This window comes from Emys orbicularis, chromosome 19 (genome assembly GCF_028017835.1).
Source record: "Emys orbicularis isolate rEmyOrb1 chromosome 19, rEmyOrb1.hap1, whole genome shotgun sequence".
NCBI lineage: Eukaryota > Metazoa > Chordata > Testudines > Emydidae > Emys > Emys orbicularis.
This window is the reverse complement of record NC_088701.1, coordinates 20,612,892-20,636,373: the sequence shown is the minus strand read 5'-3', so window position 1 is coordinate 20,636,373 and position 23,482 is coordinate 20,612,892. Positions and strand designations below refer to the sequence as shown.

Sequence of the window (23,482 nt, the reverse complement as noted above, 5' to 3'; positions counted from 1 at the left end):
TATTTAAATAATAGCCTTTCACTGAGCTCCTTGCTTCTTCAAGAGTTCTGCTGGTCCCAGTCGGGATTGGGGTTGCATTGTGTTAGGTGCTGTACAAACACATAGTTGAAGTTTTACCAGTGGGAGCAGAGTTAGGCCAACGCTGCTTTTGAGAATCCCCTGCTGTGCTCCTAAGTAGATCTGTGCCAATAGTGGATCTTTTGATGCATTGGCAATTCTGAAAAATTAAAAAAAAAAAAAAAAGATTTGGGGTTGAACTGAAAACAAAATGTTGGGTGAGTTGAAAAGTTGAAAAATCATTTTGGATGGAACAAAATGTTTCATTTCTAATTTGAGCCTTTTTGAAATGTTTCAATTGTAAAAAAAAATAAAGGAAAGGATATTTTAAAATGGAAAGACACCGATTTTTTTTAAAATTTTTTTTTTAGTTTTCGACTGACATTTTTTTGGGCAGAATTGCCACGTAGTCATGAAATGTTTTGGTGCCACCAAATCTGTATTTTTTCTCCCACAAGGAATTTTGGTTGATAAATAGCACCCCACTCTCCTCCTAAGTCACTTTGAAAATCTTGTGCACAGTGAGTAAAATAGGAAATTGCTTCTATCTAGTTGCACATTTTTGTTTTGTTTTTAAACAGAGAGTCGACGAAGAGGCAGTGGTGGATCAAGGTGGGACCAGTAATGTCGTTAATATTCATTATGAGAAAGAAGAGCTGGAAGGTAAGGTCCAAGGCTGCAGCTGATAACTATATTTTTCAGTTTTTCTAGTACATCATTAACATCTAGCTAGATGGAACCTGGAGTAAATGTACTTCTTGGCTAATAAAGTTCCAGATGAGATAAATGATTGGCCATAACTCAACTTCCGTCAGTCTCTTTGCGATTGGATTGCCCACCCATTAGCGCCGTGAGTTACTTTTATTTACACACCCGAGGCCTGGTGTTCCATTGTGCAGTCGTTTACACCAGGGCAAAGTGAGGTGCAAATTGTCACCATTCGGGCTTGGCAGCATCTTACGCCCACTGCCGTAAATGGCAGCACGAGGACAGAACAACAGAGAATCAGGCCCTTTGGACACAGTTGAACTTTGCATGGCTAATTCAGCAGCGTTACATTTTTGTACGAGTTGGAAGACAAAATGCACAAAGAGCCATTGCCTGGGCTGCAAAAGAGTCTCATTCCCATCTGTCTGGCAGTGCACATGAGACTCTGGCCCATTAACTGGTCTTATGCTAAAGAGTCGCAGTGGGACTTGAGAGCGGATCTGGGCAATATGTGGGTAGTCTGTGATTTGTCATGTGACAAACTGAGCCCTGTTTCTGCTTGTCAGTTATCCATCAGTAAAATGTGTTCCTTCTCACAACCTGTTCAGCCACGCTGTGCAAACCCTGTCTGGGGAGCCTTCTGCTGAGAAGCTCCCAAAGGAAAGCAACAAATAGGAACCCAGTTAGTTTACCCAAGAATTAGCTGACCCAGTGCTAAGCAGGAGAGTTCCTATTTGCACGGAATGCCACATTGTATTGGACATTCTGTCAATTGTTGTGAGTTTTTAATTGTGATGATTATTTTGGTCATGCGCAGAGATCAACCAAGCATGCGGGCCCATTGTGTTACGTGCTAGAGCAATGGACGGAGGTGCAGAGACCGGCTAAGGAGAGGAGAAAAGGGTATAAGGGCAGATCTACACTTAAAACACTGCATCAGTGAAAACGCTATTATGCAGATGGGAGAGCTTCTCCTGTCAGCGTAGCTAGTCCATCTTTGTGACATGGCTCTGTCTACACTGGGGGTTAGGTCGGTACAACTGCATTGTTCAGGGGTGTGGATTTTTCACACCCCTGAGCAAAGTAGTTATATGATGTACGTTTATAGGGTAGGCCTGGCGGGAGGGATCGTGGTGATGGGTTGCCAATGGCATGTTAATACCATCAATTTTGATTTTTTGGGGGTAGGCAGTTTTTTGGAGGGGATTACCTAATAGAGAGACAAAGGAAGGGAGAGGGGATGCAGAGGGGAATAGGTCCGGGTGGAAGAGGGAAGGGAGAAAGAATGTGGGGAAAAACTGCCAAGAATGTGGAGCAAGCAGCCAAAGGGAGAGAAGGGCAACAAAAATAGTTAGGGGGCTGGAGCACATGACTTACGAGGAGAGGCTGAGGGAACTGGGATTGTTTAGTCTGCAAAAGAGAAGAGTGAGGGGGGATTTGATAGCTGTTTTCAACTACCTGAAAGGGGATTCCAAAGAGGATGGATCTAGACTGTCCTCAGTGGTGGCAGATGACAGAACAAGGAGCAGTGGTCTCAAGTTGCACTGGGAGAGGTTTAGGTTGGATATTAGGAAAAACTTTTTCACTAGGAGGGTGGTGAAGCACTGGAATGGGTTACCTAGGGAGGTGGTGGAATCTCCTTCCTTAGAGGTTTTTAAGGTCAGGCTTGACAAAGCCATGGCTGGGATGATTTAGTTGGGGTTTGGTCCCGCTTTGAGCAGGGGGTTGGACTAGATGACCTCCTGAGGTCCCTTCCAACCCTGATATTCTATGATTCTATGAATATCCAGCTGATAAAGTGGATAAAGCTCCGACGTCATTGCTTGTGGGCCCCTGCTGCAGAGACGTGTACTGCGCTGCCTCCAGGCCGTGTCCTAACACAACCTAGTGTTTTGAGTAAAGACCAACCCTCGTGAGGGCTCAGAACATATTTAGAAAAGAAGAGAGAGAGCACTTAGGTTCTGCTGATTCTGCCTGCATTGTTCAGGCCAAGGAGATCACCATACAGGCTGTGTCTTCAACACACCTGGCCTAAAGATTTTTGCACTTGCCTTGCACTGGTGCCGGTGATGACACAAAATACAGGGCAACATATAACCCGACCTTCTGATTCTTGCTTCATCCCCTGTCCCCGCTTTCACAGATTTCAAAGCCAGAAGAGGGACCACTATGATGACCAAATCTGACGGCCTGCATAACAGAGGCCAGAGAATCTCATTAAATTTCAGGTTCAATTCTGGCTTAAATTAGTAAGAAGAGAGGCAGCAGACATTTTTCATATTTAAAAAAAAATTATAAATAAAGGAACAAAAAAACTCCAGAGGAAACAACATTAGATATAGGAGACGGGTGGGATGACTCATCAGCATATTTTCTCAGTCCAGCAGGTAGAAAAACCCAGCTTTGATAGGCCACTGGAATAATTTGAATGCTTAAGGTGTCTCGCTATGATTTGTCTAATAGTTTGTTATCAGGAGATTGGCTTGATCTCCTCTCGTGCTATGCCTCGTGCAAGCTTTGAAAATAATTTCCTTCTGCCTCTGCTTAATGAGCTGTCGGGAACGTTGTCCTATTAAAGTTGTAAATTGCAAAGAGGTTTGTTTCCTTCATAAGGGCTTTTTAAATCAAGCTGCCGCCTTGTTTTTGAAACTTTATAATAATAAAATAAACCAGATATGTCAGACCTAAAATAGAACAAGTCCATGACCTTTAAGAGGCCCTGTGAAAATGGCTCCTTTGTAGATATCTGACAGTTGAGAGAATACAGGACTGGCCTTACCATGAGGTGAACTGAGGCGGCTGCCTCAGGTGCCAGACTGTGTGTGTGTGTGGGGGGGGGCGCCACTAGGACCCAGAGTGTAGAAAATTGTGTCTGCTGCTGGTGCATATGTATTCTCTCTGCTCTAGCTGCACAGAGATGGTGGAGTGCTGTGCTGGAGGAAGGAGGGCACAAGAGACATAACAGGCAGGCAGGAGAAAAGGTGAGAGGGAATAACAGAAAGCAGCAGGAGCTGCAGAGAGAGAGAGGAGGAGGAGCCTCTTATGTACCTGTCTAGCACCCCAGGAGCCTGGACTGATTAACACCAGCTTCTCAGAGAGCTTCCTGTTTCCTGATGCTTCCCTGAACCCACTTGAGGAGAACAGGCAGTCAACTGAAGTAGTAGGAGCCAATTAGGCCCTTAAGACGCTGATATCTTCCCTCACTCAGGCCCTGCTACCAGCCTGCTTATTTGTCCCCTTCAGTTGAGTGTTGAGAGCCACTATAGCTGGCACAGAACAGCAGTCCTGAGTGAAAGAAGAAAACGCTCCTCTGGGGCAGTGGAAGGAGCTCTTCTGAGATACATAGACACAAATGTTCACGGTGAGCCTTCTGGCCCCAGTGAGGATGTGAGTGGTGAGGAGATGCCTGATCTTCCACTTAGTCAGAGTTCAGGTGACCTGGCAGCTACTGCAGCATCCATATCTCCATCTCAAATGGATGTAACCGTGCACATTCTTGAAGAAAAGTGTAGATCAGAGAAGAGTGTGGTGGAGGCGCAAGAAACAGCTGCTGCTGAGTTTAGTTGCTGCTAAGTCTAGACTGCTGCTAAGTCTAGATGATCCAGGTCTGTGGACCCACTTGAGCAATAGCCTGAGGGACTTCCTTCTACTGCATGAGCAAGTGAAAAACTTCATGTTCCCCAAAGACAATGAAAATAGAAGTTTCCATCCAACACATTACTGGCGTGAAATCCCCAATGGTCACAAAGTGGAGAGGCCATGGCTTATGTACTCAAAAACCCAGAATGCTACATACTGTTTTTGTTGCAAACTTTTCCAGTCTAATGTTCCAGCCACAATTGGGTTCTACAGGAACAAAGGACTGGAAAAATCTGGCTAGAAATCTGGCATGCCATGAGAAGGCAGCAAATTACCAGAGAGCATTCCATAGGTGGAAAGAGCTTGAGATGAGACTAAGGTTAAAGGTCACCATAGATGATCAGCATCAAGAGAAGATTGCATCAGAGTCTCTTTACTGGCAAAATGTTCTGAAAAGGCTCATTGCCATTGTGAGAATGCTTGCTACCCAAAACCTAGCACTGCGTGGCACTTCAGATCAGCTGTATGTGCCAAACAATGGAAACTTCCTTAAAATTGTGGAGCTGATGATTTCTAGAATTTATTGACATCGATGATACTACAGGAGCTGGTATGACAAATGTGCTTCTTAAAAAGCTGGAAGATACGGGAATTGCGATAGCTGACATGAGAGGTCAGGGCTACGATAATGGTGCCAACATGAGAGGAAAGAACAGAGGAGTGCAGACACGGATCCGAGAGTTAAACCCTTGAGCTTTTTTTGTCCCATGCAGTTCTCATTCATTGAACTTGGTGGTCAGTGATGCAGCATCAGCTTTTAATGAGGCTGCTGAATTTTTTAATGTAATTCAAAGCATCTATGTATTTTTCTCTGCATCAACTCATTGATGGCAAATTTTGAAGCAACATCTGGGAACATCCTCTCTGACACTGAAACCACTGAGTGCCACACAATGGGAAAGTCGAGTGGAGGCGATAAAGCCTATCAAACACCAAATTGGGAAGATAGATGAAGCCATAGTTGCCATTATGGAGGATAATGCTAGGACAGGAACTGTTCGTGGGAGAACACTGGCAGAAGGAAATGGAATCACCAGAAACATACATAACTTCAAATTTCTGTGTGGCGTAGTGTTGTGGCATGACATACTGTTTGAAATAAATGTTGTAAGCAAGAGACTCCAAGGTGTTGACCTTGATATATCTGGAGCAATGGAACAACTGGACAAAGCAAAGTCATACCTACAGTCTTACCGGTCAGATGAGGGATTTCAAAACATTCTGAAGAGTGCACAGAAGTTGGCAGAGGAACTTCACACTGAAGCTATTTTCCCACCCATTCAAGAATACAAGAGTCACCGAAGAACAGGGCCGGCTCTGGCTTTTTTGCCGCCCCAGGCAAAAAAGTCTCCCGCCGCCCCCCGCCCCTGGCGGGGAGTGCGGCAGGGGAGGGCGCCGAGCCCGGCCGCGGGCCCGCTCTCCCCGACCAGCCGGAGCGCCGGGGGGAGGGCGGCGAGCCCGCCGCGGCTCTGCTCTCCCCGGTGGCCGGAGCGCCGGGAGGAGGGTGGAGAGCCCGGCTGTGGCCCCGCTCTCCCCGACCGGCCAGAGCACCGGGAGGAGGGCGGAGAGCCCGGCCGGGGCTCCGCTCTCCCCGGCGGCCAGAGCACCGGGAAGAGGGCGGAGAGCCCGGCCGGGGCTCCGCTCTCCCCGGCGGACAGAGCGCCGGGGGGAGGGCGGCGAGCCTGCCGCGGCTCCGCTCTCCCCGGCGGCCAGAGCGCCGGGAGGAGGGCGGAGAGCCCGGCCGGGGCTCCGCTCTCCCCGGCGGCCAGAGCGCCAGGAGGAGGGCGGCGAGCCTGCCGCGGCTCCGCTCTCCCCGGCGGCCAGAGCGCAGGGGGGAGGGCGGCGAGCCCGGCCGGGGCTCCGCTCTCCCCGGCGGCCAGAGCGCAGGGGGGAGGGCGGCGAGCCCGTCCGGGGCTCCGCTCTCCCCGGCGGCCAGAGCGCAGGGGGGAGGGTGGCGAGCCCGGCCGGGGCTCCGCTCTCCCCGGCGGCCAGAGTGCCGGGGGGAGGGCGGCGAGCCCGCTGCGGCCCTGCTCTCGGGCCGGAGCGCCGCGCCGCCCCCCTCCAGGTGCCGCCCCAAGCACATGCTTGGTGGGCTGGTGCCTGGAGCCGGCCCTGCCAAAGAAGAAGACATTTTAATTACGAGGCACGGTATAATCCCATAAGAGACCCCAAACAACAATTCAAAGTTGAATTCTTTAACCCAGTGCTAGATTATGCAATACAGTCAGTTGAAGAACGTTTCATGCAGCTCAAGGAACACAGCAGTATATTTGGGATGTTGTATGATATTCCAAAACTCCTCACTATACCTGAAGACGTCCTACACCAGCAATGTAGGGCACTAGAGACAGCGTTGACACATGATGACATGCGCGATATTGATGCGCGTGATTTAGGTGATAAACTGAAAGCCCTTTCAAGGTACATTTCAGCAGGATCAACTCCAAAGGCTGTTCTGGAATATATGTGCACAAATAAGATGACCACCGTCTTTCCAAATGCTTTTGTTGCTCTGCGCATACTTCTAACACTTCCTGTAACAGTTGCCAGTGGAGAATGCAGCTTCTCCAAGCTGAAGTTAATAAAAACACATCTACTCTCCACAATGACACAGGAGAGGCTGGTCGGCCTTGCAACCATATCAATAGAGCATGAGCTGGCCCAGACTGTGGACCTTCAGGAAGCAGTTCAAATCTTTGCAACCAAGAAGGCACAGAAAGCACCACTTTGATTATTCAAACAGATAAAAATGCCAGTGTTTACTATGCAGACAAGAAAAGTTACATTTGCTGTTCGGGTGTTTGAAAGTTGTTACTTAAAATTTTTGAACAAGGCATTTTAAGTTGTTAGTTCTCCTTTATTGGGGTAGGTAGCAGAGCAGTACCATGAGAGGAGTAGAACAGGAAGAAGGCAGAATTGAGACCTTTCAAAGTTTTGGCCCAAGCGAGGGGACTTGGGGGCGTCATTTGAGCTCCCTGCCTCAGGTACCAAAATGTTGTGGGCCGGCCCTGAGAATATAGACTGAGTTCTTGTCTACATGAGAAAGTTGCACTGGTTTTACTTAAATCAGTTTTTAAACCAGTGTAGTTAACCCAATGCAAACCTCTATGTGGACATAATTATTTTGATTTAAGAGCTGCTTATTTCTGTTTAGCTTTAATCTGTTTCCAGTTGGCCTAAGACAAACCAAAATAAACCTAGTTTAAAGGCAAACAACACCTTGTCAGTCCAGACTAAAGAATTAGGAGGCTAGATTTGTATGTTTGACACTCTTGATTCATACACAAACTTTCCTATCATAGACCTGGTTGGGAATTTTCTGCACAATCAGAATTTGAATTTTGCTAATGTTTTCTGATTTTCTGTTGGGTTCATCTAAATGAAGCATTGTGTTTCAGATCAGTTCTACCTGAATCAGATCATTTCAGCTTGTTGAATTGAATCAAAATGTTTAGTTTTGAGTCAGTTCGACTTTAAACTTTGGCACCCCTGTGCCTTCTGGGAGGTGTGGTTTTGGTGCCTCGTGCCCCCATTCTACCCTGTCAACTTGCCAGACTCCATCTCCCATGATGCACAGTGGTCTGCCCTCTGACCAAGCTGCATAGTGTAAGTGCATCATGGGAGATGTAGTCAGATTGGGGAGCCGGTAACTGAACGATGTCTCCCATTGGGGCCCCACAGGGAGATGCAGTTTATAGATTCATAGATTCTGAGGCCAGAAGGGTCTGTTGTGATCATGTTGTCTGACGTCCTGTGTAACACAGGCCAGAGACCTGTGATGCACAAAACCGAAAGCCCTTCCCTGAGGCCCCTCCCCCTGCCCCGCCCCTTATTGAGGCCCCGCCCCTGCTCACTAATTCCCCCTCCCTCGGTGGCTCACTCTCCCCCACTCTCACTCACTTTCACTGGGCTGGGGTAGGGGTTGGGGTGCGGGAGGGGGTGTGGGCTCCAGCCGGGGGTGCAGGCTCTGGAGTGGGGCTGGGGATGAGGGGTTTAGGGTTCAGGAGGGGGCTCCAGGCTGGGGGATGGGGCTGAGGGATTCGGAGTGCAGGAGGGGGCTGCGGGTTGAGGGAGGGGTAGGGCTCTGGGCTGGGGATGCGGGCTCTGGGGTGGGGCCGGGGATGAGGGGTTTGGTGTGCATGAGGGGGCTGCAGGTTGAGGTAGGGGGTTGGGGTGCAGGAGGGGGTATGGGCTCTGGGCTGGGGGTGTGTGCAGGCTCTGGGGTGGGGTCAGGGATGAGGGGTTCAGGGTGTGGGAAGAGACTCTGGGTTGGGGGTTGGGGTGTGTGTGGGGGGGTGAGGGCTCCAGCTGGGGGTGCAGGCTCTGAGGTGGGCCTGGGGATGAGGGATTTGGGGTGCAGGAGGGTGCTCCAGGTTTGGGGGGCTCATGGCTGGCACCACTGCCAAATACAGAGGTAAAATAACCTCTCTCCGCCGACTTGAGAATCCCCTGTTTATGCGTCCCAAGTTTGCATTAGCTCTTCTGGGCACAGAGTCACACTGGGAGCCCATGTGCAGCTGATTCTCCACCACGACTCAAAAATCTTTTTCAGAGTCCCCGCTTCCCAGGATAGAGCCCCCCATCCTGTAAGCATGGCCTGCGTTCTTTGTCCCCAGGTGTATAAATGTGCATGTAGCGGTGTGAAAATGCAGTTCACCACGCAATCTCTTTGAATCAGTGGCCTGTTCTCTTCATTAATTACACTGGTCTACAATTTTTGAGAAGTCGTCTGCTTCAGAGATAAAATGTGCTATTTATTATGTATTTTGATGTGCTGAATTCAAATATGACAATTAAAACAACTGATTGGCTACTGTTTCTAAGATATTTAAGTTTTTACATTTTATGTCTATGTATATTGTGTAGATAGTAGAGTTTTAATCATAAATTGTAAACCTAGGTCTTTTCATGTGTTTATGGTTGCTTTACATGATAATATTTCACCTGTCCTGTTTATGTAACACTTTAAAAATCAGCAAAAGGGTTATATAAGTAAAATTTATTATGAAACAAAAGGCAAAAAACTATTATGTACATAGTTTAGTCCCATTCAGTGTCTACTCGGCGCTTCTTGGCTTGTCTCTTGTATTCATTAAATGGAGCATCTCTTGTCACTGTCCAGCAATAGTCTGCAAGCACTGATGGGCTCCATTTGCCCTGATAGCGTTTCTCCATTGTTGCAATGTCCTGGTGAAATCGCTCGCCGTGCTCGTCGCTCACTGCTCCACAGTTCGGTGGAAAAAAATCTAGATGAGAGTGCAAAAAATGTATCTTTAGTGACATGTTGGAACCAAGGCTTTTGTATGCCTTGAGGAGGTTTTCCACCAACAACCTGTAGTTGTCTGCCTTGTTGTTTCCGAGAAAATTTATTGCCACTAACTGGAAAGCTTTCCATGCCGTCTTTTCCTTGCCACGCAGTGCATGGTCAAATGCATGATCTCGAAGAAGTTCACGAATCTGAGGACCAACAAAGACACCTTCCTTTATCTTAGCTTCACTTAACCTTGGAAATTTTCCACGGAGGTACTTGAAAGCTGCTTGTGTTTTGTCAATGGCCTTGACAAAGTTCTTCATCAGACCCAGCTTGATGTGTAAGGGTGGTAACAAAATCTTCCTTGATTCAACAAGTGGTGGATGCTGAACACTTTTCCTCCCAGGCTCCAATGACTGTCGGAGTGGCCAATCTTTCCTGATGTAGTGGGAATCTCTTGCACGACTATCCCATTCGCAGAGAAAACAGCAGTACTGTGTGTATCCAGTCTGCAGACCAAGCAAGAGAGCAACAACCTTCAAATCGCCACAAAGCTGCCACTGATGTTGGTCATAGTTTATGCACCTCAAAAGTTGTTTCATGTTGTCATAGGTTTCCTTCATATGGACTGCATGACCAACTGGAATTGATGGCAAAACATTGCCATTATGCAGTAAAACAGCTTTACGACTCGTCTTCAATGAATCAATGAACAGTCTCCACTCGTCTGGATGGTGAACGATGTTGAGGGCTGCCATCACACCATCGATGTTGTTGCAGGCTACAAGATCACCTTCCATGAAGAAGAATGGGACAAGATCCTTTTGACGGTCACGGAACATGGAAACCCTAACATCACCTGCCAGGAGATTCCACTGCTGTAGTCTGGAGCCCAACAGCTCTGCCTTACTCTTGGGTAGTTCCAAATCCCTGACAAGGTCATTCAGTTCACCTTGTGTTATGAGGTGTGGTTCAGAGGAGGAGGATGGGAGAAAATGTGGGTCCTGTGACATTGATGGTTCAGGACCAGAAGTTTCATCCTCTTCCTCTTCCTCGTCTGACTCAAGTGAGAATGATTCTGGTGCATCAGGAACCGGCAGTCCTTCTCCGTGGGGTACTGGGCGTATAGCTGATGGAATGTTTGGATAATGCACAGTCCACTTTTTCTTCTTTGACACACCTTTCCCAACTGGAGGCACCATGCAGAAGTAACAATTGCTGGTATGATCTGTTGGCTCTCTCCAAATCATTGGCACTGCAAAAGGCATAGATTTCCTTTTCCTGTTCAACCACTGGCGAAGATTTGTTGCACAAGTGTTGCAGCATATGTGTGGGGCCCACCTCTTGTCCTGATCTCCAATTTTGCAGCCAAAATAAAGGTGATAGGCTTTCTTAACCATAGTGGTTATACTGCGCTTTTGTGATGCAAAAGTCACTTCACTACAAAAGTAGCAGAAGTTATCTGCACTGTTCACACAAATACGAGGCATCTCTGCTCACTTTGGCTAAACAGAAATGTGTCCCTTTGCAAAATCAAACACTGACAAATAAGAGAGCACGACACTGTATGATTTCTAGAGCTGATATAGGGCAATTTGTTCAGCAGAGTGATGTAAGCTTCGTTATGATTGCATCATCCATGACTTCTAGGAATAACATGATGCAATTCATATCATGTATGACGCAATACCAGCTTCAGATTGCATCATTCATTGTTTTGCCTAAAAAGCAAGTACTGCCCAAACCCAGTCACAGATTTATTCATAGATCCAGTCAAAGATGTATTTTAGTCATTTCTGGTTTAAATTGAGATCCCTTCCCTTTATAACTCACTTATCCTCCGCCATTCCCAAGTCAAGGGTCGTATATACTGACCCAGTAGCATATCTTGAAAACTAGAGCCAATCAACAATTTTAAGCATCATTTTCGTTCTCAGTGACCCAGAATTAGTAAAGTTTGACTACATTTATTTCAGAAGCATTTTGGCTGTAGAGCAGTGTTACCAGCCTGCCAGTTTTTGGGTCGTCTGCCAACTCTATCAGTGTCGAATGCTGAACCGACTTGGAACGGGTGTTTCCAAATCAAAATGTTCCTGAAAGTTTTGGTCCATGAAAACTTTTGATATTTCACCTTTTCTTTCCCGATTCATGATGAAAACAGAAGCTGAAATATTGGAATTTCCCACTGGAATGAAATTCTGATTTTTTTTTGCTCAACTCTACCATTGTATGACCTAAGTCAGCGGTTCTCACACTTTAGTAACCCGAGGATCCCCATTTTGATTTAAATTTTTTTTGTGGCGCCTCAAGCCCCCCGCTCAGCCACAGACCCTGCCCCCACTCCACCTCTTCCCCCAAGTCCCCACCGCTGCCTCACCTCTTCCCAGCCCCACTCCACCCTGGCCCCTCCTCCTCCCCTCCTCTTTCCACCCCCTCCCCTGAGCGGGCCCGGTCCCCACTCCTCCCCCTCCTTCCCAGCGCCTCCTGCATGCCGCTGAACAGCTGTTGATCAGCAGGGCCTGTTCCCGAGCATGCAGGAGGCTCTGGGAGGGAGGGGGAGGAGTTGATCAGCGGGGCCCGCAGACCCCCTGGAGTACCCTTGAGGACCCCAGTTTGAGAAATGCTGACTTAAGTGATTTTTTTTTTTTACTGATTTTGAACATTATAAGTTATGAAGCGCAGCTACATGAACAGCAATGTTATACCATGAGCACCATTCCTCTTGTCAGGCACTGTGGGGCTAAGAGTGACACAGACTAATATGCTTCCGCTTTGTCGCAGGGCACAGAACGCTGTATGTTGGGGTACGGATGCCTTTGGTGAGACAAAGCCACAGACATCACAGGAATCATGGCCAAAAACATAGGAAACGAGACCGGGCGAAGGGAGCCATTCAAGAAGAAGAGCAGGAATCTCATGGTAAATAAAACCTCAGGCTAACGTATGATGGGAACATAGCATGCGTTTAATGATGGAAGCATAACTTATGTAAGTAATGGGAATAAATATTTTTTAGTAGATCCATCGATTCCGATGCCAGAAGGGACCATGATGATCATCTAGCATGACCTCCTGTCTAACACAGGCGAGAGATCTTCCCCAAAAGAATTCTTAGAGCAGATTAGTTAGAAAAACCCAGAGTCTTGATTTAAGAGTTATCCAGGATGGAGTATGCACCACAAGAGTTGGTAAATTGCCTGGCGTTGCTCTTCTTGGGCTAACATGGAGCACTGGCATTGAAAGTTCATTGCCCAATCTCACCCCAGTGAAAGCAACATCTGAATTTTTTATTCGCTCTAAAATAGTTAGAGCCAAACTTGTGCGAGTTAGCGTGTACGAAATTAAGAGGGGAGATCCTGGCTCCACTGAAGTGAGTGGGAGCTTTTGCCGTTCGCTTCACGAGGGCCAAGAATTTACTCCTAGTAATTCAGTTTATGATCAGCATTTATTATTTGTAGGGGAAGCACCCAGAGGACCCCTACTAGGATTGGGGCCCCATTATGCTAGGTGTGATACAGACACATAGCAAGCAGCGATCCCTGTCATAAAGGAGCTTTCGGTTGAAATAGACAAGGCAGAGGAAAGGTGGAAGAGAAACATGCAGCATACAAGCAAAGTTATCCAAGCGAAAGCTCGGAACGGTCGTGTTATTTCATGATTTGTTTTTGGCTCTGTTCTTTTCTTTGGGGGATTTTTAATCTGCAAAATACATTTATAATAATAGACTCACAGAAAGGTAGGACTAGAAGGGACCTTGAGAGGTCATGAAGTCCAGGCCCTCATACTGAGGCAGGATCACATATACCCTGTCAGGTGTTTGTCTAACCTGTTCTTAAAAACCCTCCAATAACTGGGATTCCACAACCTGCCTTGGAAATCTATTCCCGTACGTAACTACCCTCCTTGAATAGTTAGAAAGTTTTTCCTAATATCTAACCTACATTTCCTTTGCTGCAGATTAAGCCAATTACTTCTTGTTCTACCTTCAGTGGATGTGGAGAACAATTGATTGCTGTCCTCTTTCTAACAACCCTTAACATATTTGAAAACCGCTATCATGTCCCCGCTCCCAACCAGTCTTCTTTTCTCAAGACTAAACGTAGCCGTTTTTTTTAACCTTTCCTCATACGTCACGTTTTCTAAATCTTTTATCATTTTCGTTGCTCTTCTCTGGGCTCTTTCCAATTTGTCCACATTTTCCTTAAAGTGCGGCGCCCAGAACTGGACGCAATACTCCCGCTGAGGCCTTGCCAGTGCTGAATAGCGCGGGCCAATTACTTCCAGTATCTTTCATATGATACTCCAGGAGTAGGGGTGAGGTGAGATGGGGACGTATGAATTAGTGGAAAAGACAGAGGCATTAACTGAAAGGTCATTAACATTATGATGTATTTAGGACCAAACTCAATAGGGAATTTGAGGTGTTGCCATGACAATACTAAACACCGGGGTTTTATTCCATTGTGTTTTATGTAAATCTATTTGCTGTAATGTCTCATGCAAACAACATCATGTAAACATGGGCCCTCTTTTTGGAGATGTGATCATATCTTAGTCCCAGATTTGTACTTGCTCGGCACCTGCATTTCTTTAAAATGCCTGTAAATCAAATGTTTTGAATTTTTCCTTCTACTTCTTCTCCTTTTATTATTATTAATTATTTTGCTATGCCGGTAGCGTCTGGAAGTTCCAGTCGTGAGCTAGAACCCTGTTGTGCTAGTGCTGTACAAACATAGAACAAGAATCTCTGCCCCAAAGAGCTCATGTTCCAAATAATGCAATTTTTTACAAATCTAATACAAATTTTATCACAGGCGCCGACTTTCTAATTTCCCGGGGGGTGCTTGACTCACGCTCTGCCCCAGGCCCTGCCCCCACTCCACCCAGTCCCCCAAGGGCCGACCCTGCCCTTTCCCTCCCCGTTCTGCCCCCTCCCCCAAGCGCCTCGCCCCACCCCTTCTCCCCCCAGTGCCTCCTGCGCACCGCTGAATAGCTGATCCGCAGCAGGCTGGAGGCGCTGCGGGGGGAGGGAGAGGAGCTGATTGGCTGGGCCACCAGTGGGTCCTGAGCACCCACTATTTTTTTTTTCTGTGGGTGCTCCAGCCATGGAGCACCCACAGAGTCGGTGGCTATGAATTTTATATTTGGCTTCTGACATGTGGGTCGGTTTGAAACCAAGCATCTTTGGCGTGATGTTTCTATTCGATACATATAACCATGAGCAACCTTTTCCTCTTAAATGTGGCATTTCTTTAATGGCGAAACCTGGTCACAGCAGATGCCTCTTTAACTGTTTGTTAATTAGACACCCCGTCTCAGCGAGTTCAGTTTATCCTTGGTATGGAGGAGGACGAGGAGCACGTTCCCCATGATTTGTTCACAGAGCTGGATGAAATCTGTGTGAAAGAAGGAGAAGATGCCGAATGGAAGGAAACGGCCAGGTGACACAAAGCTATATACCCCACCGGCTCAATGAAACTGAATGTGTTTTCATGACCTCCCATCAGGCTGTGTTTTTGGGACCATTTCCTTGAAGTGCTGCCCAATGATACCACCTGCTGGAAGAAGAGATGCTGCTGCTAGACGGGGCTTTCATAGTCTGTCACTTCCAGAGTGTGACTTGGTAAAGAGGTGGGGGAGGAAGATATGATGCAGATCCCTTGTATATAGCACAGCACCTCTGCTTTTTCATGCACCTCCTATGTAATAACAGCATGTGGAAGAATCAAAGGCAGGCATGTTGATGTGCAGACGTGGGGAGGCAGGATGGTCCAGTGATCAGTGTGTTAGCCCGGGCACATGGGAGACCCGGGTTCATATCCCTGCTCTGAGACAGGCTTGCTGTGTGACCTTGGGCAAGCCACTTAATCTCTTTCTGCCTCAGTTTCCCATCTGTAAAATGGGGACGGTAGCGATGCCCTGCATCACAGGGGCTTGGGAGGCTAAATACATTAAAGACTGAGAGATGCTTATGTACTAGGATAATGGGCACCATATAAGATAGAAAGGCATGGATGTTGTGAGGACAAATGCTTTAAAGATTGAGGCGTTTGTGCACTATACTAAGAAGATGAGAATGGCCAGACTAGATCAGAACAATGGTCCATCTAGCCCAGTATCCTTTCATCTGACAGTGGCTAATGCCTGATGCTTCAAAGTAAATGAACAGAACAGGGCAACCATCAAGTGACCCATCCCCTGTCGTCCAATCCCAGCAGCTGATGTGCCCTATGTAAAATAAATATAAAATAGACCCTTCAGCACATTATTAGAGCTGGTGGAAATTTTTGCGTCAGCTGCTTAAAAAAACAAAACGTGCACTTGATCCTCTTCCCTTCTCCAGCTTTGAACCGTTAATTGAGTTGTCTGTGGGGTAGATTTCATACACAGCTCCGTATCTCTGCCACACCTGCTTAGGAGTCTTTTCACGGGAACTGGTCGCTGCCGGTATTTATTGGTGTTTGGTTTGCCGTGCTTCCAGGTGGCTGAAGTTCGAAGAGGACGTGGAGGACGGAGGAGAACGCTGGAGCAAGCCCTATGTAGCGACACTTTCATTACACAGCCTCTTTGAGCTGAGGAGTTGCATCATGAACGGGACTGTCCTTCTGGATATGTGCGCCAACAGCATCGAGGAAATTGCAGGTACTGCTCTACTGAGCAATCAGCTGCGTCATGTCAGAGAAAAAAGCTTCGGGGAATATCCTTGTGCGTTTTTGAATGAAATAAATTCCCTTTGCACCATGTTTGTTCCTGCAAAATCCTCGGTAGGGATGTCATCAAAACAGCAAATGTTAAGCAAATATATTAGAATATGCACAGAAACCGAACTTTAGATTTGGAATCATGATTTTTCCACCCTGAAATCCTGATTACATTCATCCAATCAAGGTCCAGAAACAGACCATGTGACAATCAAAAGAGTGCACCTTTCAAATATCAAATTCTCTCATGTTTTACAGACCTACAATTATTCAGAGAAATAATCTGGAGAATAACTTCAGATAACAAAAATGAGTCTAATAGGTTAACATGCTATTGTTGTACTAGAAGTGTATGTCTGGACCATTTGGGGTCAGAAAAAGAGGTAAAATTCATTGAATAAACTATTTGTTACAAATAATTAACCTAAGTTTATTCTGTTTTAAGCAGGGGCAGCTCCAGGCACCAGTGCAGCAAGCGTGTGCCTGGGGCGGCAAGCCGCGGGGGGCAGCCTGCCAGTCGCTGTGAGGGTGGCAGGCAGGCGGCTTTCGGCGGCACGCCTGCGGGAGGTCCTGGTCCCGTGTCTTCGGTGGCAATTCGGCGGTGGGTACGCCGAAGCCGCGGGACCGGCGGACCTCCCGCAGGCATGCCGCCGAATCCACGTGACCAGTGGACCGCCCGCAGGCGCGCTGCCGAAAGCCGCCTGCCTGCCATGCTTGGGGCGGCAAAAAACGTTTTAAGACGTGGGAATCTGTGTGAACTATGCAAGTTCTTTAAGGGCTTATCTACATAGGAAAACAGTCCAGAATAGCTATTGCAGGCTAGCTATTCTAACTCCCCATGTGGACACTTTTATTCCACACCAAGGGTGCTTGTATCTGGTTTAATTTAATCCTCTTTGAAAATGGATTAAGCTAAACTGCAAAAAGGCACTCTTAGCATTTGCGTACACATGAAAATTAATCCGGAATAAAGTAAGGTATAAATTTAAAGTGTAATAACTATTCCTGATTGATGCCATGAGTGGACACTTTTATTAGTTTAATCCAAATAGTTTGGATTAAGATAAGTACACTATAAATAATTCAGAATATTGCATTCTTACTCTGGGGTAAGAGCATCCACACATGAAGATAATCAGGAATAGTTAATCCTCTTTAAATTCATGCCCCAATCTTATTTTGGATTGGTTTTCATATGTGGACCAATCCTAATTCCGCATTACCTTAATCCATTTCCAAAGTGGATTGAGACGATTCAGAATAAATCAGAATAGTCAGTTTGGAATAACTCCCCATGTAGATAAAACCTTACTGTGGAATAGGCGTGTCCATATAGAATAGCTATTGCACTTTATATTCAGTCCCTACTTTATTTTGCAATATGTAGACAAGACCTAACTTTCAAAGCCAGGGTTCCTTTGGCAGATGGCCAAGTAATACATTTCTGTTGAGGAGATAATTGAGGGTAATTGAGAAAGCAGCTTTGTAGAAATTATTTTTGACTGGCAGGTCTCCATTCAAACTCTTTCAAGGTCTGGTGACGTCAGATCCGTTCTTAGCACATTCCTCCCCGAGCACTGCCAGTTACAGTTAATTATCCAAGAAATCTCAGGGAAGCCAGTTATAGACTGGTTATAATTTGGTTAAATGTGTAGAGCAATGCAATCAGGAAAGAAAACTGCATTACTGAGGATGGGGAATAATAACTGCATTAGCTAAGCAGGGAATAATCGTTTCGCAGGGACTTTTTAGCAAAGAAAAATCCCTGCCTTCGTTGAAAGACAAAGGATATGTGTGCTTCTCTGCATGGTTAGACAGACGTGTGCTAGCTCTGTTTGAGTGAGCTGTCTGAGTAAAAGCCCTATCCCCTGGGTATGTACTCGGATGGCTAGCCAGAGTCACTGCGCGTGCCACCATGGCCACGCTGCTACTTTTAGCACGCTAACTCGAGCAGAACCAGCGTGGGTCTGTCTATCCATGCTGGGAAATACATTCCCAGCAGCTGCGCAGGCATACCCAAAGACGTATTAACAATGCTACAATGTCTCCCTAAATAAGATCGCGTCGGCATTGGTTGGCTCTTCCGTCTGGCAGTAGTAACGCTCTCCTTTGAGGCGTGCTTATTCCCGGCTCATCGTGGGTTGAGACGATCATGGGTTTTGTCCCACCGCTGTTTGCTGGCTGTCTGGGGCTGTAGGGATTCTTGGAGTGAGTCCGGGTTCCACCGAAGTTACAGTCTCACCCTCTCTCTTCCTCGGTGTTTGGAAAGCATGGAGCCCGCTGTCAGCACGACTGCAATACGAACACGAGGGGGTGGTTTGCAGGGGGGAAGGATGATCTTGGGAATCTTCACCAGGAAACAAAGGGGAAAGGTTTAATTCTCAGCTCAGGCAAGGGCTTGATGGGGGCACTTAATCTGTGTGGTACCTCAGTTTTCTCCATGTGTGAAATCATAGAATCATAGAATATCAGGGATGGAAGGGACCTCAGGAGGTATCTAGTCCAACCCCCTGCTCAAAGCAGGACCAATTCCCAACTAAATCATCCCAGCCAGGGCTTTGTCAAGCCTGACCTTAAAAATCTCTAAGGAAGGAGATTCTACTACCTCCCCATCATATGGGGACGTTGTGGAGGTGTAATTCAGTGATTGCTGTGGCCATGAAGTCTTTCTAAGCACAGAGCTAAATAAGAATAGTTTGAGGGCATGTTTAGTTCTGTCTACGGTACTTATACTGCTGTTTTCTGAGCACCTCAGAACTCCCCCTGGGAGGTAGAGTAATGCTATTAGCCCATTTTACAGGTGTAACTGAGGCATAGGGAGACTTGCCCAAGGTCACACAGGAAGTGTGTGGCAGAGCAGGGACACAAATTCAGTCCTAGAATAGCATCCTAATCACTGTTCCACCCTTCCTATTGGCTTGTACATTTAGCACATGGACATTCATCAGGGACACAATCTGCACTTTTTGCAAGCTAGAGAATTGCTTCCCCTCCCCCCCACAGATAAGATCCTGGATCAGCAAGAACCAAGCAGTGAGTTTGATGAAAGAATGAGAGAGAATATCCGGGATGCCCTCTTAAAAAAGCATCACCACCAGAACGAGAAGAAGAGGAACAACCTCCTTCCGATTGTCCGCTCTTTCACTGACGTCAGCAAGAAGCAGTCGGATCCACACTTATTGGACAAAACGGGTGAGGATTTCTGGGTCGCGCCTTCAGACAGCCTGACCCTTTGAGGTGGGATTTTCCAAAAGGCCTAAATCACCAAGGAGCACAAGTCCCGGCTGAGTTATCTATGACTTCACTGGAAAAAAAAGGCGTTGGTTTTTTACATCATGATTAAAAAAATCATTGTGGGTTGACTGCAAAATAGGGTGACCAGACAGCAAATGTGAAAAATCGGGACAGGGGTGGGGGGTAATACGAGCCTATATAAGAAAAAGACCCCAAAATCGGGACTGTCCCTATAAAATCGGGACATCTGGTCACCCTACTGCAAAATGAAATATTTTGCAATTTTTGCGAAGCAAAAAAGTAAAAAATGAAACCCGCCTTATTTCAGGTCAAACAAAATGCTCTGTTTCAATTTCAAGCATTTCATGGTAGTTTTGACTCCTTGGCATTCATGCAATGCTGATCGCTGTGTCACAAGTATCAGTAAAGACTAACAGATTTATTTGGGCATAAGCATCGATGGGTAAAAAACCCAGTTCTTCAGATGCAACCCACGAAAAGCTTATGCTCAAATAAATCTGTTAGTCTTTACGGTGCCACTGGACTCCTTGTTGTTTTTGTGGATACAGACTAACACGGCTACCCCTTTGATAAGTATCAATGTAAAATCTTAGTGGAGACGATGCACTTTAGGTGAGGGGTATACAGTTAACCTCAAATAACTTCACTGAGGTCAAAACTACCCAGGTTTTGTAAAAAATACACCTTTTCCTGCAGTGAAACTATAGCCTTTAACATGTATTAGAAATAAGAGGTGATTCTGTAAAACGCATGAAGCTATCACTTATCAAGACGCCCCAAAATAAGAAGACTTCTTGTAATGGGACTCAGGGAAATTGGGAGGAAGTTTCTATAAGGGTTTTATTTTCTTTATTTCTCTTTAGTTATTTTTGTTTTTCATTATGGGACCTTGGGAGAAGGAGCTGGTCTTGGGCAGCTTAAAAGCTATTAATATGTTTGCTCTAGTGTCCTTTTAGCTAATGGGAGCAGTGTGTGATTACTTAGCATTCATGCAAATACAGTGCTGATCAGTACATCACATAGTACTAACTACTGTCCTGCAACAGTGTGTGTTTGTCACAAATGGTACAGAGGAAACATGCTTCCTTGGGCTTTCTGTTATCTTTTTCTTTTAGCAATGCACACGCTGTCTCCTCAACCTGGCACTACCAGTCTAGAAGTTAAAAACGGAGTGACCCACGACACTAGTCCTATGGATTTAAGCAAGGTGAGATGCTACGTGTGGCTGTGTCAGTCAAGGTAAATACAAGCAATGTGCATAATTCGATGGGGCCAGATGTTTCGAGAGCTCAGCATGCTGGGTGAGGAGCCCGCTTGAAAAAACTGGTCATAAATTTCATAATGGGGGCGAAGTAGAGATTGGTGACATTTTTTAGCCAAAACTTTTTTTGGCTAAAAAAATACAGATTTGGGTTGTCTGAAACCTTTTGTGTATTTGTATTGAATTTGCTGAAATGTTTCTGTTGGGGAAAAAATGGTGGAAAAAAAATCAAATTTTTTGGTTTTGACATTTTCTGACTGATTCATTTTGATTGGAAACAACTTTTCCTTTTGAATTTTACCTCAGTTCCATTAAAAAAAAATACCCTCCCCCAAAAAATGAAACAAAAAGTTTCTTTCAGGTTGAACAAAATATTTCATGTGACCCGAAACAATTATTTGCTCCCAATTTTTTCTGGTTTGGCCAGCAAACCAAAAAATTGATTATTTGCACAGGTCTAGTGCTCAGTGCTTTGACAGACATCCTTATTTAGATGCCTAAATGGGAGCTGAGCTTTTTTGAAAATCAGATCCTAATTGTGGGTTCTGAGAACTTGACAATCTGTTCATGAGTTCTTACAACTTGGTTTGGCCCTTGGGTTGGGCCATATTGCCTTAACCATTTGTCCACTGAGATCAACCATTGACGTGTGATGCTTATTCCACATGGGAGGTTATACTGGAATAACTATATAGATTTAAATTCACTCGTTGTTAGAGCCAGGTGAAGGTTTTTTGAAAAATAGTAAATTTGCCAAAAAAATACATTTTTCCAGGTGGTGACGCTCTTCACAAATTTGGGTTGAATTTAGCAAATAGTTTCAACAGAAACAAAAACATTTTTTTTTCAAAAAAGTCAAAATACCCCAAAATGTCCCAAAACAAAAGTACCCCCAAAGACATTTCATTGTGGGTTGAACAAAACATTTTTGGTTGACCCAAAATGAAATGAAACCATTAGTTTCAAATCAACCAAAACGTTTTCTTTGACCGAAATGAATTTTTTTCTTCTGTTTTTTTTCTTCGTTTCATTAAAAAATATAAAAAACGTTTAGTTTTTGATTGGAACTGAACTGAATTTTGTTTCAGATTTTTTTGGTTTGCCTCCCCTCCTCACCCCGAACATAATATCAAATATTAGCTCATCTCTTCTCCTTAGATTATACAGAAAAAACTTTCCCATGTAAACAAGTCCTAAGGCACCTTTATAACAGTACAACTGCATCCGCGCTACGGTTGTATCGATTTAACGATTTCAGTAGAAAAGCACCCCCTCCAACCCGAATAATTAAACCGATATAACACCTGTGTAGAGAGCAGGCCTCGAAGGTGCAGTTGTTGATCTGGAGGAGTGACTCCTAATTGTCTGAAAATTATTTCTTCATAACTAGGCGGAGCTTCATTTCATGAAGAAAATTCCTACCGGAGCAGAAGCTTCCAACGTTCTAGTGGGAGAGTTGGATTTCCTCCTTCGTCCCGTGGTGGCGTTTGTGCGTCTGACGTCAGCCGTCCTTCTCTCAGGCATGACGGAAGTCCCGATCCCAACGAGGTAAGGATGTTAAAAAACACTTTACCTTTTTTTTTTAAATTAAAAAATATTAAAAAAATTAAATTAAATTATGTATATATATTCAAATCAGATAAAAAAAATTCTATGGAAAGTCCCAGTACACTGAGGCCAGCTTTACTCTTATGCCTTTTATTAGCTCAGTGCACAGGTACGGGTTCCGAATGAACTCCACCCAGTGGGTGAAGTGAAGTTTTTACAGAAGCAATACACTTAAAGGGAGAGCTTTTCAGAGGAATTAATGTGCCTAAGACCACGTCTACACTACCCGCCGGATTGGCGGGTAGTAATCGATCTATCGGGGATCGATTTATCGCCTCTCGTCTAGACGCGATAAATCAATCCCCGAATCGACGCCCATAGTCCACCTCAGCAGGAGGAGTAAGCGGAGTCGACGGGGGAGCTGCGGCAGTCGACTTGCCGCCGTGAGGATGGACAGGTAAATCGAACTAAGATACTTGCGTAGCTGAAGTTGCGTATCTTAGATCGATCCCCCCCTAGTGTAGACCAGCCCTAACTCCCATTGCAAGTCCATGAGCATTGTGTGCTAACTCCCATTGAAGCTGATTTACTGTGCGGATCCCTTTGGAAACTTCAGACGGTTTCTTTTTGCTCTTTACCACCATTTAATAAAGGCATTTTTTTTTCTGTTTTCTGTGGCCAGGTTCTTATTTATCTTGTTGGGACCAGAAGGGAAAGCACATCAGTACCATGAGATTGGCAGGTCAATGGCCACCCTCATGACAGATGAGGTACGGTATGGCACAAGTGACAATTTCAGCTCTTCTCCTTTGCGTTTCCTTGTTTTCTGCCCTCTTCTAAATCATTCTCTCTTTCAGCCCAGGATTTAAGGGCATGTACTGTCTGTTTCCAGACTGATAAGATGAAGAATTAGATCAGGATGGGTGTGTAACACTAGGGAAGTTTGTTCTCTTCCCCAGCAGCAGCCAAAATCCACATTTGCAAAATAGCTCAGCCCCCATTTAGGCATCAAAATAAGCATCTGGCTTTTCAACAACTCTGCATAATGGCCCTGATTGTGGG

General features: G+C 45.7%; 1 protein-coding gene across 1 annotated transcript in view; it reads left to right on the top strand.

The window, feature by feature from the left end:
* Positions 1–650: 650 nt before the first annotated feature.
* SLC4A8 (solute carrier family 4 member 8) overlaps positions 651–23,482 on the top strand; it is a 52,606-nt gene continuing 29,774 nt past the window's right edge. The window contains exons 1-8 of the mRNA XM_065419429.1: positions 651–720; positions 12,437–12,574; positions 14,961–15,096; positions 16,137–16,297; positions 19,360–19,548; positions 20,727–20,818; positions 22,263–22,420; positions 23,103–23,190. Of these exons, the coding sequence (XP_065275501.1) occupies positions 12,466–12,574; positions 14,961–15,096; positions 16,137–16,297; positions 19,360–19,548; positions 20,727–20,818; positions 22,263–22,420; positions 23,103–23,190 (933 nt within the window). The 5' untranslated portion in view covers positions 651–720; positions 12,437–12,465. The remainder of the gene's footprint in view (positions 721–12,436; positions 12,575–14,960; positions 15,097–16,136; positions 16,298–19,359; positions 19,549–20,726; positions 20,819–22,262; positions 22,421–23,102; positions 23,191–23,482) is intronic.